Source organism: Pteropus medius, unplaced genomic scaffold (genome assembly GCF_902729225.1).
Source record: "Pteropus medius unplaced genomic scaffold, Ma_sr-lr_union100, whole genome shotgun sequence".
Taxonomy (NCBI): Eukaryota; Metazoa; Chordata; class Mammalia; order Chiroptera; family Pteropodidae; genus Pteropus; species Pteropus medius.
Window position 1 is genome coordinate 42,744,804 of NW_024354875.1, and position 14,366 is coordinate 42,759,169.

The 14,366-nt window shown below is 39.5% G+C and overlaps 1 protein-coding gene across 1 annotated transcript in view; it reads right to left on the bottom strand.

Annotated features, from left to right (window-relative positions):
* The window catches only part of USP13 (ubiquitin specific peptidase 13), a 97,468-nt gene that overhangs the window by 36,665 nt on the left and 46,437 nt on the right, over positions 1 to 14,366 (bottom strand). The window contains exons 7-10 of the mRNA XM_039856004.1: positions 12,177 to 12,271; positions 10,908 to 11,095; positions 6,594 to 6,665; positions 6,124 to 6,217 (exon numbers count right to left, since the gene is read on the bottom strand). Of these exons, the coding sequence (XP_039711938.1) occupies positions 6,124 to 6,217; positions 6,594 to 6,665; positions 10,908 to 11,095; positions 12,177 to 12,271 (449 nt within the window). The remainder of the gene's footprint in view (positions 1 to 6,123; positions 6,218 to 6,593; positions 6,666 to 10,907; positions 11,096 to 12,176; positions 12,272 to 14,366) is intronic.

Here is a 14,366-nt window from a genome sequence, read left to right on the forward strand (position 1 = left end):
AGGAGACAACACACGGACCTATAACAAATGTGAAAGAACATTGCAGAGGATCTGAAACAGTGCTAGCAGCTCTTAGAGGAGAATTCCCCAAAGTGGCAGCATTTGGGTATCTGAGGACTTGGGACCTCTACATATGACCAGCTTATACACACACACTTGGCTTTAGATGTGCTTCCAGCACTAGGTGAAGACCAATTTATACCTGTTAATAAATTTTACTACTTGCATACACGACTCTGAAAACTGTAAAATTATAACTTTCTTTGCTCACAGTACTGATGCATATCTAACATAGTATCAGCCAACACGAGCATGCAAAAATAATCCTTATATTTGTACATTATGGATAACATTCATTCATTCATTCATTCATTCATTCATTCATTCAATAGAAATTTACTGAGTGCTGTAAAATGTCAGACACTATTCTGGGTACTGGGAAGAATACTTACTAGGCCCAGGCATAGTTCTAAGCACTTTATATGTGAATCTTGCTTAACTCATCCATTCTCACAAGGTGATTAATAATATTATTTTCTCCACTTGACAGATGAGGCAAGTATTAAGTAACCAGCCCAGGATCACACAGCTAGAAAAGTCAGTCTTTCTCTGTTTCTCTGTATGTGTGTGTCTCTTTCTCTCATGTCCTAGCACTGCTTGTTACACACATGTGCCTAGTTCTCATCCCTAATTACCAACTCCATCTTACCAGGTGCCAAAAGAGAAGAAAATATGTCTTAGACTCAGGGTAAGCCCTCTTCAAACCCACATACCTCTGGAGCCAACATTACTGACCAGTCCAGAAATTATTTCCCCACACTCGGTAGTGTAGAGGCACCACCTGGAATAAATCTTTCACACTGTGTGTTCCTGTTTAGGTGTTCACCCGAGCACGCACTCACTGCCTGCACCTGATGCTGTTACTTCTTACAAGTTGTGCTTCGAGTTTGACCGTGGCTGCCAGTCACCACCAAAGCAGCTGTTTTGGAAAGTTCAACACGTCAGTAAATTCTGAAAGACCGCCTGTTGCTCTGTGCCACCATGTGGACATCCAACTGAGAAGAGACGTTTCAGGAAAAACCCTGGTGAACGCCCAGAAACCGTTCCCCAGACACTCAGAATGAACAGAGGCCCAGCTTCATTCATTCCCCTCTGATGCCTCCTCTCTTTCTGTGCCCATTTCATTTCTTTTCCCTCAACTGACCTTTCTTAATCCTTTGTTCAACAGTCAAGCTATAGCTTGAGAATTACTGATCATCAAGAAGTTATTTGAAAAAGCTTCCTAACCAGCCCTGTCCACTTGTTCCCATGCCCCACACCAGTGCTATCTGATTTCAGAAGGGAGGTCTAACAAATTCTTATGCTCAACTATTACTGTGTTCACTTCATATCTTGTATATTGGAAAGTTAGGCTGTAACAAAGTTGAGTTCTAATATGATTAAGCTTCCAGATCTAACTTCCAGCTTATAGGAAACACAAGCCAAACAATAGCTCAAGCAAGCAATCTTTAGAGCAATCCTGGGGCAAAGGATCCAGCTCCTTCAACAAATCAATAGCTTGCAAAAAGAAAAGGAGGAGACTTTTAAAAGATGTCTTTGATACTGCAGGGAAAAATCTAGATATGGACTGGGTATTAGATGTACTAAGGAACAACTGTTTATTTTGTTAGCATGCTTCTAACACTTTAAACAACTTTTAATGTGATATTTATGTTTAAAAAAAGAAGGTATTCTAGTTAAAGATGCATAGTGAATATTTATAGAAAAGGAGGATGCTCAGATTTTGTGTTAAAATAGTTAAGAGAAAGGAGAAGAAGAGAAGGAAAAGGGAAGAAGAAGGGAAGGAAAAGGAAAAGGAAGGGCTGAGTTTAGGGAGGACTGATGAAACCAAACTGGCAGAACGGTAATTGCTGAAGTCGCCCAATGGTACATGGAAATTCATTATACTTTGCTCTCTACTTCTGTGTATATATGCAAATTTAAATAATTTTTTTAAAAGATCAGGCTCTGGATAAGGCAGTTTCTTATTTAAAAGAACTAAAAGCCAAAATAAGAACCAAAAAACTAAGTCAAAAAACTACGTAGCAGTGGGTCGGTGACATTACCTGAGTGTCCCCATGGGCCTATCACCACATAAGATAAGAAAGACCGAAACTGACCAAGAGTCAGGCATGCCTTCAGTAAGTACACACTCTCTTACTGTGAGGTGGTTCTCAAATGCCTAAAGCAATGGCTAGCCTTGACAACAAACTGTAAGAGGAAGCCCCAGAGCGTCTCCAAAATAGCAACCACCTAAGGAACCTGTCATATTTATAGAATACTGTACTTACTTTCTCCATCAGCAATTGCAAAACAGATGAGCTAAAATTAAAGAAAAGACTGTGGTGTTCAGAATCTTTCCCAAATGCTTACACAGGATTTTCTGATGAACACAGCCAGACACTATTCAGTCACAGTCCCTTGAGCCAAATGCTTTAATTAATAAACAAGCAGCAAGGCTGAGGCTTCGTATCACATTAGAGCAACACTTGTGCAGATATTTACAATGTAAGACCATGAGAATGAAAAAAAGACCCATGGCAGCCTGCCCCCAATACACAGGTGTATACCATCTATTGATTTAAACTTTTAAACTTAAACTCTGGACTAGTAGTTTCTAACCCAGGTCCAAATCCCTAAGCTAAAGGAACAGAGGGCATTCCCAAGCTATTTTTCATATTTCAAAAAATGAATTAAAAATGTTATATCTGCCCAACCTAGGAAAATGGAGGTTAGTGAAAACAAAGTTTTTAGTTTGGGGCTAAAATTATATCACCTCCAAGTAGAAGACTGGTTATTTCATGCTGATTTAAAAAAAAAAAAATACTAAGACCAGCAACTATGTATCAACGATTATTTAGATGGAAAATCAAATGAATTGTCACTTAAGAAATATATTTGTTCGGAATACAGACTTTAGAACATGTTATCTTCAAAAGGAAAAATAAATTATAGTGTATTTAGTCTTAAAATGTGTGAAAGCACTCTTAGAATACATAAAAATCGGGAACAATTTTTGAAGAAAAAGTATCCTTTTATAGAGAAGCAGTTTTATCTAACACAGACACAATTTAATTTCAAAAATGAATTCCAAAATGTAAATAGAAATGGCAGTGCCTAAAACAAATACTGCAAATCTTTTTATAGATGAAAATGTATGTTAACCATGCATATATAAAAACTAGATTTCACTTTGGTCTGTAGCAGACCAATTTAATACCAGAAAGCATATATTCTAGAAATAACCCAAGATATGACAGAAACCCAAGTTACTGAGCTACCTGGTAATTCTGCAAACTTTAATAAGCGCCCCTTTTGTCACCCACCCACCACCATCCACACACAGAGGCAATGCAAGCCTGAAACAAGTACTGGAGCAACTGTTAGGGGAGCAGGATACTGCAGTGGTCACACACACAGACTTGGGCCAGACTACCTGGTGGAGAGCCCAGCTTTTCCACTCGCTGGCTTTGTGACTTTAGGTAGGGCTTCTCAGCACCATTTTCTGCATCTGTAAACACGCAGGAAGAGCCTGGCCTTTCATAAGCACTAAATGACGCTAGTACGCTGGTGGTGATGGCCCTGTAAAAAGGCATTCCTGCCACATGGCTATGACCCCTCTCTCACACTCTCTCCCTTCCACCACACATTCCTCTCTTAATCTGTTCTTTTCTCTGTCTCAGCACATCTTCTTTCCTCTCTTGGGGCATGTTAGGCTCATCTACAAGTTGCAAATGCCAGAGGCCTGGGACAAGACTAAGGGACTCCTGATACTTAAGAAAGATTCTCACAAATTGCTTTCTCTGACACCAATTGACTATGATAATCCTGATGGCCCATAAAGTAAAATTCTCTACTGTCAAGGGGAGTGAGGATTTTACTATAAATTACTTGTCTATTCAAGTAACAGTTTGAAACTGACACCTTCAGGACCATAAAGTAAATCATCTGGCCAATTCAAGCTCATTTTGAACAGTAAAGGGACCCTATGATCATGGCACCTCAGAGCAGGGAAAGGATGTTATACAAGTCATCTAGAACAGGGGTCATACATCCAGATACCCAGACCACCAGCCAGAGCATGAAACACAAAAGACTGGAACCAGCTGGAGATTGTGTGTCTTGTGAAGAAGGAAGGGCTGCTACTCAGCTATGGGCTACTGCTTTCAGGCCTGGAACTGCCAGAGGTTTCCACTGTTTAAAAGAAGCTGGAAATACAGATATTTATGCGTGAACCAAGCAAAACACCTGCAGGACATATATGACCCAGTGCTGACAGGTTATGAACCTTGAACCAGACAGAGCAGGGGTTCCCACCTGCAAGGCTCAGACCCCTGGTGGTCACAGAGCTGCACAACGGCCACTGAATCCAAAGGCAGGTAGGGAGCAAGGCCCCCAGTCACTGCTCGCAGGCTGCCTTGCTCACACAGGAACTACTTTTTTATTCCTAATGTAAAAGGGCTTGTGATATTACCGAAACCAAATTTTACTTCCAAACATTGCTAAATTGATAAATTTTCATTTCCCATTTTCTCAAATGAGAAGATTCCAAAGCACAACAGTCACGTAACGTACACAGAACTTATTTAAATTAGAGGGGATACCTTCACACTTGCAATATTCACAACCGCCACCTAGACCAATTCTGCCACTTGCTGAGAATGAAAGGTTACATGACTTGCCCATGGTCCCGCAGCCCCTTTCAGGGCCAGGAGAGGAAGCCAGGCTTCCGAGTCTAAATCCAGTCTCGGCTTGTTCTCTTTCACCAGGGAGGGAGGACTCTGCCCCAAGAGTGGCCCAAGAAGAGAGTGCCTGAATGAAAGGTTCACAGGAGCTCGGAGGTAGAAGCAGCCTGGATAATCTGATACCCTAGCCCTATACGCAAACCATCTCAACTGCATCCCAGATGAGGCTCTTCCTGTCGTGGGTGGACAAGGAACTCACTATCTTGTAAGGCCGAATAACAGTGCGACTAGAAAACTTGTCTTCGCGTCACCATTCTGATCTCCTGGCTTGTCCATTCAGAATGTCTATACCCTTCTCCACTCTCCTCACAACCTTCTGCCTTCTACCCACCCCCAAATACTGCCTCTACTCCCTCTCCCATTTGCTCCATTTCCCCAACCAACTGGCTTCATTACAAAAAAAGTTCGTTTACTTTCGATTCTTGCTCTCAGTCTGCAGGCATTAGTTAAGGATGACTGACTTACGATGGGGGCACAGAGGTCAAATACTTGAGAAACAGAGTTGGAAGAAGTTGCCCATGAAGTCAAGACAGGGCACTCTGAAGGCAAAGCAGGTGATGGGGAAGTGGGGCACACATTGCATTCAAGACACCTGCATCCATAGGAGTCAAGGCCGCCAGATGCAGCTGCACAAGCTGTGCACGGCAGAATTCCAAGAGCCCCACTCAAACAGACCAGGTTGTGTAACAGAGCAGCCCAGGGAGGGGTCAGTGCCCTATCCTACAAGCACATGGAAAAGCACGTCTGGCTATTAGGACAAAGCACATCATTTGACTACTCTATTGATTAATAATGACTGAACAGCCAACTGTGTTTCTCATGCTTGAGTGTGCTTACAAATCCCCTGACAGCTTACCAAAAATGTGGACTGCCCAGCCCTCCCCAGAAATACAGAATCCTCAGCTCTAAGGGGGCCAACGAATGCATGTGCTGTTTTTCAACAACCAGCCTCTTGAGAAACCCCAGCAAACAAAGCTGAGGATTTGCAAAAGAAAGACACTATAAGGGCCAAGATTGTGTTAGGGAAGATATTTATATTTTCATACAGTTTATTCTTTCCATCTCAGCTCTATGTTATGAAGAATAATGTTCCTGAAGACCATTAATGGTGGTCTTCATAAAATCCATGGAACAACTGTGACTAGAAACCCCACACCTGGCTATTCCTTACCACAATTTTTAAGGGCAGACGGACACCCTAGACTCTGAAATAAAATAGCTATTCTGACAGCTTGCTAAATTTACAGCCACCATTTGCCATATCATAGGAAATCTGCATTCTAGCTGGTGATAGTCCCTCCTCCCTACACACCAACGTGGCAATCACTCGGACACATACCTTATGTTCCTCCTTCATCACCTGTTCAATGAGTTCAGATTTCACTGGAGGCTTTGAATACTGGCCTGAGAGAAGGCCATGTCCTAACTTAGTCCTGGACAGGAGAGAGAAATAAAAACAAAAAGGTCATTGTTGTCCCTTCTTAGAGATACTAATATTATCTATGAATTTCAATAACTGCAGCTCAATTTCTCTCAATTTCTCACAAATAACATTTATTTGATTCTAATTGATACTGGTTCCATTTTCCAATTTTCCTCAAGTATTTTATAGATAATTTTATTTCTTCCTTCTTATAAAAGTAACATATGCTCATTTTAGAACACTTTTAAAAATACAGAAAGTAAAGAAGAAAAGAGAATTTCCTTTAGTTCTACAACCCAGAAAGAACCACTATGAATGCTTTATTAAAAAACTACACGTTTTTAGTGTAGGACACTACACTAAAATAACTACAATTGGGCACTCACATCTGTGTGTTGAAATCTTGTGTCGGATCTAAAGGAGAGTAGTCAAATATTCTTGGAAGATTTCCTACGTACCTAGAAAATGAGAAGTGACAGTCAAAACACAGAAATGGAGGGAAGTACAGAACCAAAATCATCCTAGCTAAGATCTTCTTACCTTTCTGTCAAAATTAAATCATCCACCTGAAGGAAAGTTTTTCTTGAGCTCCTACCTCTGCAGCTGCATTCCTTGCCCTCCCTAAAATGTTTATGCTTCTATCAGTGGGTCTCAACCCTGGGTGTGAGTTAGAAACCCCTAAAAGAGTTTCTTAAAAAACTACGAAAGCCAAAGCCACCCACAGATGTTCTGATTTCACTGCCTGAGGCTGAGGCTCGGGAATTGGACTCTTTTACAAGTTCCTCAAGTGGTTCTAACACTGCCAGAATCAACAACCACTGTCTTATGCCATCGCAAATGCCATCTGGAAAATAAATGGTAAGGTTAGGAACTGCTCCAATCATGTCAAAATAAATAATGATGATAATAGCAATGATAACTCGTTTCTTGAGGATTTCCTATGTTACTTGGTTGAATCTTCATTACAACCATACTAGGAAGTGATTAGTATCATTACCTCATTTGAGAGGTGAGAAATCAGGGTGCAAATTCATTAGGTACCTTCCAAAGTTACCCAAGGGAAAGACGGATAATGCCCAGAGTGGCTCCAAAGCCATGCTCTGAACCACCCTGCCGGCTGTACCTGCCCAGGCCACAACCCCTCCTTCTGACCAGTTTATCCTCACGACAATGCTAGCTTTACCCACTCACCTCTAATCTCAACATATAATCATTCCTTTCACTTAAGTTCATTTCCTATTCCACACTCTCTGCTTTGTTATTTTTCTTTCCCTGTTCAGGCTCTGAGTTTCTGAGCCTGAAATTTTAGGCAGAAGAATCCAGAAGCAGATCCCTTTCTTTGGCCCTTCATGCACCCTGCTCTGCCTGCTTCTCTGATCTCATTTCCACTCCTCTCCCCACCTACAATGCCCCAGCCACCTGCCCCAGGGCATGCCAAGCTCACTCCTGCTTCAAGGTCGGGCCATCTGCTGCCTCTTTCCCAGAACACTGTCTCCACAGATCCTTGCTCCTTTTTGGGTCTGAGTAAAAATCACCTTCCACCCTTCCTAATTCCTTGTCACCTGACTTTCTTCTTGGCATTCATCCTATTTGCAATTACATAACATATTTATGTTCTTGTTTATTATCTGTCTCTCTAGAGATTAAATAGAATTTCTGTGAAGGCAGAGACTTCATCTATCAAAATCACTGCATCTCTAGTACTAGAACAGTATCTGACATGTAAAAGGCACTCAATAAACATATGTTGAATGAATATATTTATAATGAGTAATCACATAACCCATTTCCATAATTTACTACCTACAACCCAACAGAAAAATCATTACTGCAATAAAGCCTTAGCAGAGAACCATGACACACTAGTAGTTAGCAATGACCTCTAATTAGAAACCTCAACTACTGGCACCTGCTGTCTACAAACTCAAAATTTGTATTTCAGACTACGTACCTACATCAAAATTAACAGAGCACACTTCTCTGGGGACAGTCCCATTCAAACAGCTTGTGGATGTATCACAAGGACAACAATTCCATCCAGAAATTTTCAACAGACCAAGAGCCAAAAATAGGGAAACCAAACTTTGGAACTAAACTATGCAGAGCCAGAGGATACAATGATGAATTCTTAGTAATAAACAACATGATAAAACTCACCAACTCTCTTACTATACAATCTTTATCATATCTCAAAACCTGACAGGATAAGGGGAAAAAAACTCATGGGGAAAATGAACATTAGTGAAAAGGCTTATGTTTTCAGGCAAGACTAGTAAAGAAGAATAAATTTAAACAGGGTGAATCTTTGATGTCAAGAAAGTCCACTTTGCTAGTAAAAAAGGAATTCATATTCCTTTTCTAATCAATGAGAAATTAAATTAACATGCAAAAGTAATGCTAGATAATTTTTTAAATACATATTATACCTTCAGTTTGTAATCTAGTGGTTCTCAAAGAAAAAAAAAAACATAGTTCTGCCATCTGAGAATCCACCTTAGTTGTCATTCAACTTGTATACCAGTTTATTGAGATACGATTTTTATCAGAATTATTTTGAAATGTAAACTGGGTCCAAGTGGCAGAGTATCAAGGAGTCAGGACAAAGTTTCCAAATTACACTGTGGTTGTGCATAAGTCATTTAATATCTCTGTGAGTCACTCTTTCTACTTACAAGAGGCACTGCTCCTGGACCAAACCCCACTAAGTTAGTCCCACTGGGGAAAAAGGAGTTTGAAGAGCAAACATTTCAATCCGGTGATATTTGGTAAAGAGCAGAAAAACAGGAGACGAGTATAAATAATAACTTGCTCATGTTCTAACATCCACTGTAAATGTTTAGAAAATAGATAATAAAATATTAGATTCTAAATTTAAAATTTTAAAACGCTTGAAACAAGACTGCGGTGAGGAATGAGAACCTTAATTCCAAAACACAGACGTGAGTTATATTTTTTCATTGAAGAAAATATTCAGAAAGGTAATTGTTTATCAAACTTTGGAGTGTAGGAAGAATTTTCAAAAACTAAAGATTATAAAGAACTAAAATTTTTGTTGGGCTTTATAACAAAAGAAAGCAAATTTCTTCCATTCTAGTTTAAAAGAAATAATAATTATATAATACCAACCATAAGGACATTCCTTCAATATTTAAAAAAAAAAAATCTTGGGGCATGAGACATATAAGATGAAGCAACACTGTTGCCCAATCAAACGATAATACAAGTATGACATATAGGTAAGAACTAATAAAAATAATAAGTTGTATAATGCATACCTTTCAAAAAGTTTTCTCATCTCAGAGCTTCAAATCTGTTCTTCCTTCTATACAACACCCTCTGTCCCCACTCCTCCCATGCATCTGTCCTGATGTGTGTCCCTGTGTGTCCTTTCTTCAGAGAGATCTTGACCACCTCCTTTCCTTTTCCTTCATAGAATTTACCATGTCTATAACCATGCACTTGTTCTTATGAATATTTACTAAATGTCTGTTTCACCAAGTGGGGCCAGGCATCGTAGCCCTTTGTTTTCCACTGAACCCCCGACACCCAGTACACTGCTGAGCAAGAGCAGAACCTACTCTTTCCTAGATGAAAATCAGACATGGAAAACTGACCATAAATTTCCAAAACCAGAAACAGGTATAAGTTCTCAAATACCAAGAGAGAAAAGAAAGGTATATCTGATGTACTTGTTATTAACCACTATTAAAGTCATTGGCATTTCAACTCCATTGGGTAAATTACTGCCCTGTGCTGCTACTAGTGTGCTGTCTGCCCGTCTGTCTGTCTTAGCACACATATATCCTATTCCATATTGGAACCAAGGTGGAAAGCTACCCACTCTGGAAAAGACAAGAGACTATTTTCTAAACTTAGGCAGTAGCTGCCCACGACTGCTCCAGCCACAGGTTCCGGTCTCTGTGGCTCCCTGTCCTAAGCACAGTCTTGGGAAGAAAATGGCCACAGAAACAGCTGCTCTGGCCCTCGGTGTGGAAGAGGAAGACAGCCTTGGACGTGCCCAGGTAGGAAGTGCTCTAAGTCAAGGTCTCCCAAACTATCTGAAGTGAAGGGCCAGCTTTTTTATTTCAACTCGCAGATGATATATTTTAAAAAATACAATAAAAATAAGTTATTAGAAAAATGAAATGCCACTTATAAAACATGACAATGTCAAATTGCTACAAAAATTTCTAAACGCTCACTCTCGATTCCCATCCTTATTATTCAGCAGCGTGAGGACCAGCACCAGTCTGTAAACCACATTTTGAGTGGTAAAAAAAGGAAAAGCCTAAATCCTCTAAGAAACTCCACTCACCAGAGGGCAACATTGACCAACGAGTTCATTGAATCTCTCCTAGCGCATCTATAGGAAGAGATCTGGCAGGCTTGCTGTGAAGATTAATGATTAATATTTTCTTGGCATAGAGGATGATGTTCTAAAAATAGAAGCCATTATTAACATGGCAGATCCCTGTGGGAGGTTTTTCAGTGTACAAAGCTCTCCTTATCTCACCTGATCCTCATGACACTTGACCAGGATTCTTGCCCAGCTTTAGTGCAAGAAGTCACACCATGGAAGATGTGGCAAAATGTCCTGCAGCTGATGAAGATCGGCTTCCCCATCACATACTGACTAGACTGGACCTGGAAGGATCGGAGGGCAGTGCTGTGCGCCAGGTCTGCTGGGAGAGGGGACTTACGCTCTCTGGAATTCCGGGATGCTGAAAATGGCCTGCATGACAGAACTGAGATAGCAGCTGTTGCCCAGGTTCTTGAGGCCCGTGTACCCCGGACCATACATGGGCTTCAGCTTCGTCCCTGTCTCTTGGATCACTTCCCATTCGCTGACTCGCGGCTTGATGTCATTGTCCCGGAGCCCATTCTCTGTCTGGGGCAAAGTCATTGTAAAAAAACAACTTTAGCTGTGATTATCATTCAATGATCATGTCCCATGAATTGTTTCTAACAGCAATGGAAGTTCCTGCCTTTTTCCTCCCCAACTAAACAGAAGAATAAACGACCCAAGTAAAAGACACTGAGAGAGAGATGGTTGCACAACAATGTAAATGCACTTAATGCCACACAAATGTACACAAAAATGGCTAAATGGTAACTTTTATGTTATATCTATCTTTCCACAATAAAAAAAAAAAACATATTTAAAAGATTTAAAAATAAAAGAGAGATTGAGAAAGAGATAGGAAGAGGAAAGAAGACAAATAGGAATCAAAAAAAAAAAAAGCAAGTAGAATAATTTCAAGAGAAGATAAAACACAACACAGCAAACAAAAAGGCAAGGTAGTTGGAGAGGAAAGTGGAATAAAACCAGGGGGCTTGGGAGTGCCTTGAAATAGGTGGAAGGCTTTAAGAAGAGCGGAGAAAATAAATTAACCTGTAGCATGAGTGAAAAAGAAGAGATAGAAGGAGAGCATGAGGAAAGGAAGATGGCCTGCGATGGGGGAAAGAACACAAAATACGCACATTTAAAAAGCTCAAATTTACACAGTCATGATAGCAGCTTGAAAACAATATTAAATGAAGCAAAGCTTTTCCATCAACATAAATATGTTGGCTTATTCTTTCCACCCCATAAGAGCTCTGCTTCCCTCCCTGAAATTAATTAAAGTGATGTTGGTCACAGATAATTTTAAAGGTTATCTTTCCGTACCTTCTCCCTTAAGTGAACAAAGAGTGATTCATGCAACTCTCCATCAAAGGAGATAGAAATTTTGCACATAAACTCCAACTAAAACAAAACGGTACTTGACAAGGTACCATTTTTATTATACCATAAAAAAATCTAAGCTGGTAATCAAAAGAAAATGCAAATTAATTACATTCGAGAAGTAAATGTAAACATTTAAGGCCTAAAACCTAAAAAATGAAAATTCATGTTAGAGGAATTCTATATTAAATAAACCAGTTTCCCCTAACAAGGTAAAAATAGAGACAAAAGTAGATGTTCTCACCCCATGCATATGGAGCATATCGATTCCAAAATGCGCTAAGTGCTTGGCCAAATGAGGATCCAAAACAGGCTCTTCTTCTTGAAAAGAATAAACATCTAGAGGGTGAGAGAAAATAAGCACTGAGATTTGTAACCAAGTCATTCAGTACTTAACATATAATTTATTGAGATCTTACTATGCACGAGGCTTGGATTGTGTCAACGAACAAAGCAAAAACCTCTTCCAAGTTACATTCAACTGGGGAAAGACAGATGATGAACAACAAACAATAAATGGGTATTTTTTGTAAATGTACCCATATATCAATTCTTTTGACATTTCCGGAAGTAATAAAAAAGTTTCTGAAACTAGAAAATAAGACAGCAGCGTCTAAAGTTAGAATAATTTAAAATTAGAAAAACGCAAACACCTGACAGTTTAAATACTAAAAACATCAACAAAAATCTCTGAACTAATAATTTAAACAAACATATCCGTATTTTCCATCTATGACAAGTGACAGAAAAATGCCACTCAAATACTGGCTGGAAGGTGAAAATGACATTCCCTAGACACTTGAACTTTGGTGATTACTAACTAGTGAGAGAGTTTCGAAGACACAAGACTTAAGCCTCTAATTATCAGAGCTCTGTTTGAAAATAATATGATTGCTAGAATTACATTATTGGCACTGGCCTAGAATTCTGAAATCAGTAAAAAATCACATAGTACCCTATGGTTCTTAACTCGTCAGATTCACGCCACATGGAAAAATTAACATTTCCTATCTCCAGTTATTAACTGCTCCAAAGATACAACATGATTGAGTCAGACATCACAGTTATTTCTTACCCCAATGACAAAAACAGTTTAGTGAGTAACATACAAGTAATCTAAAAATAAACTGTGATCCTTAAACTTGGCCATAATGAAAAATTTATAAATATGTCATCATAGAAAAGAAAATTTGAAGTGAACTCAAGAGGCTCAAAGTCCTGGCTTCTAAATTTTTTCATTAGGAAACTTACTTTATCTTCAACTTCAGCTCAGCAAAGGCAAGGCTTAGCTCAGAAAACTACTGTAGCAAACAAGTACTGCCTGACCAGTGTGACCCACTCCTGCCCCCTAAGGTGACTTTAAAATTTGGAGTCAAGAAGCACATTTAGGAAGTTTCCAGAGGGATCCTCCCAGGAATAGCCCAAGCAGTGCTTCACAAGTAACTACACTCACTTTAGAAGGAAACCAGTCATTGTTTTGTTTCAAGTTAAATAACAAACTAAACCATGGAGAATGTAGAGAGATCCACAGAAGGAAAAAGATAAAAGTTTTAGAGCATGAATAACCTATTGATGTAGTAAGAATGTTAGAAAATGGTACGTGCAGTAAGTTTTAAAATTAACTAAGGAAAACGTTAGAGAACAGAGATGGAGACTGACATCAAGACCGAGGATCTATAATGAATTACATCAAAATGGTAATAATTTGTTACCTCTAAATGAGAATGCTTCTTTTTTGTGGTTGTTAGTTTTTGCTTTTTTCTCAAAATTTATTATAATATTTTGATTGAAAAAAATTCTTATAAGCAATTCCCAAAGATTAAAATGATTCTGTTGGATGGTACGGTATTAGAGTACGATTGCTCGTTACTGTTCATCCACATGGGTTAATTTACTCATTCATTTACTCATCCAGTCATGTATTCAACAAATATTTACTGAATACCAAATTTATACAGACATTGACAATATGTTGTTAAATAAGTCAAGCAGGGTCTCTTCCCTCATAAGTTTAAACTTTACTATTTCAAACAGTCTTGGAAGAAATGCTGGTTTGGTATAAAGGACCTCAGCATACATTTTCTTGGATATGGTTCAGTCATGTGACTTTAGGATCTCTTCCTTAGCCCCCAGAAAATGTTAGAAGTCCAAGTCCTGCTCTCAGATTCCCACACAGGAAAGCAAAAGGGAGAGAGGGGTAAAGATGTACCTCAACAAGTTCTTACATCCAGAAAAAGAAACAAAACCAGGGAAGCCAGCTTTGCTATGTTCTCACAGCTCAAGTGGAGAGAAAAAGAGAACCTTTGGTCAAACACCAAATAATAAGTCGGTAGACGGATCAACGGGTCCGATCGGCACCCGACAAATCGGCATCATCCAGAAGGGAGAGGGAGGAGGGAGGAGGGAGGGAGGAGGGAAGGGAGAGGAAGGAGGT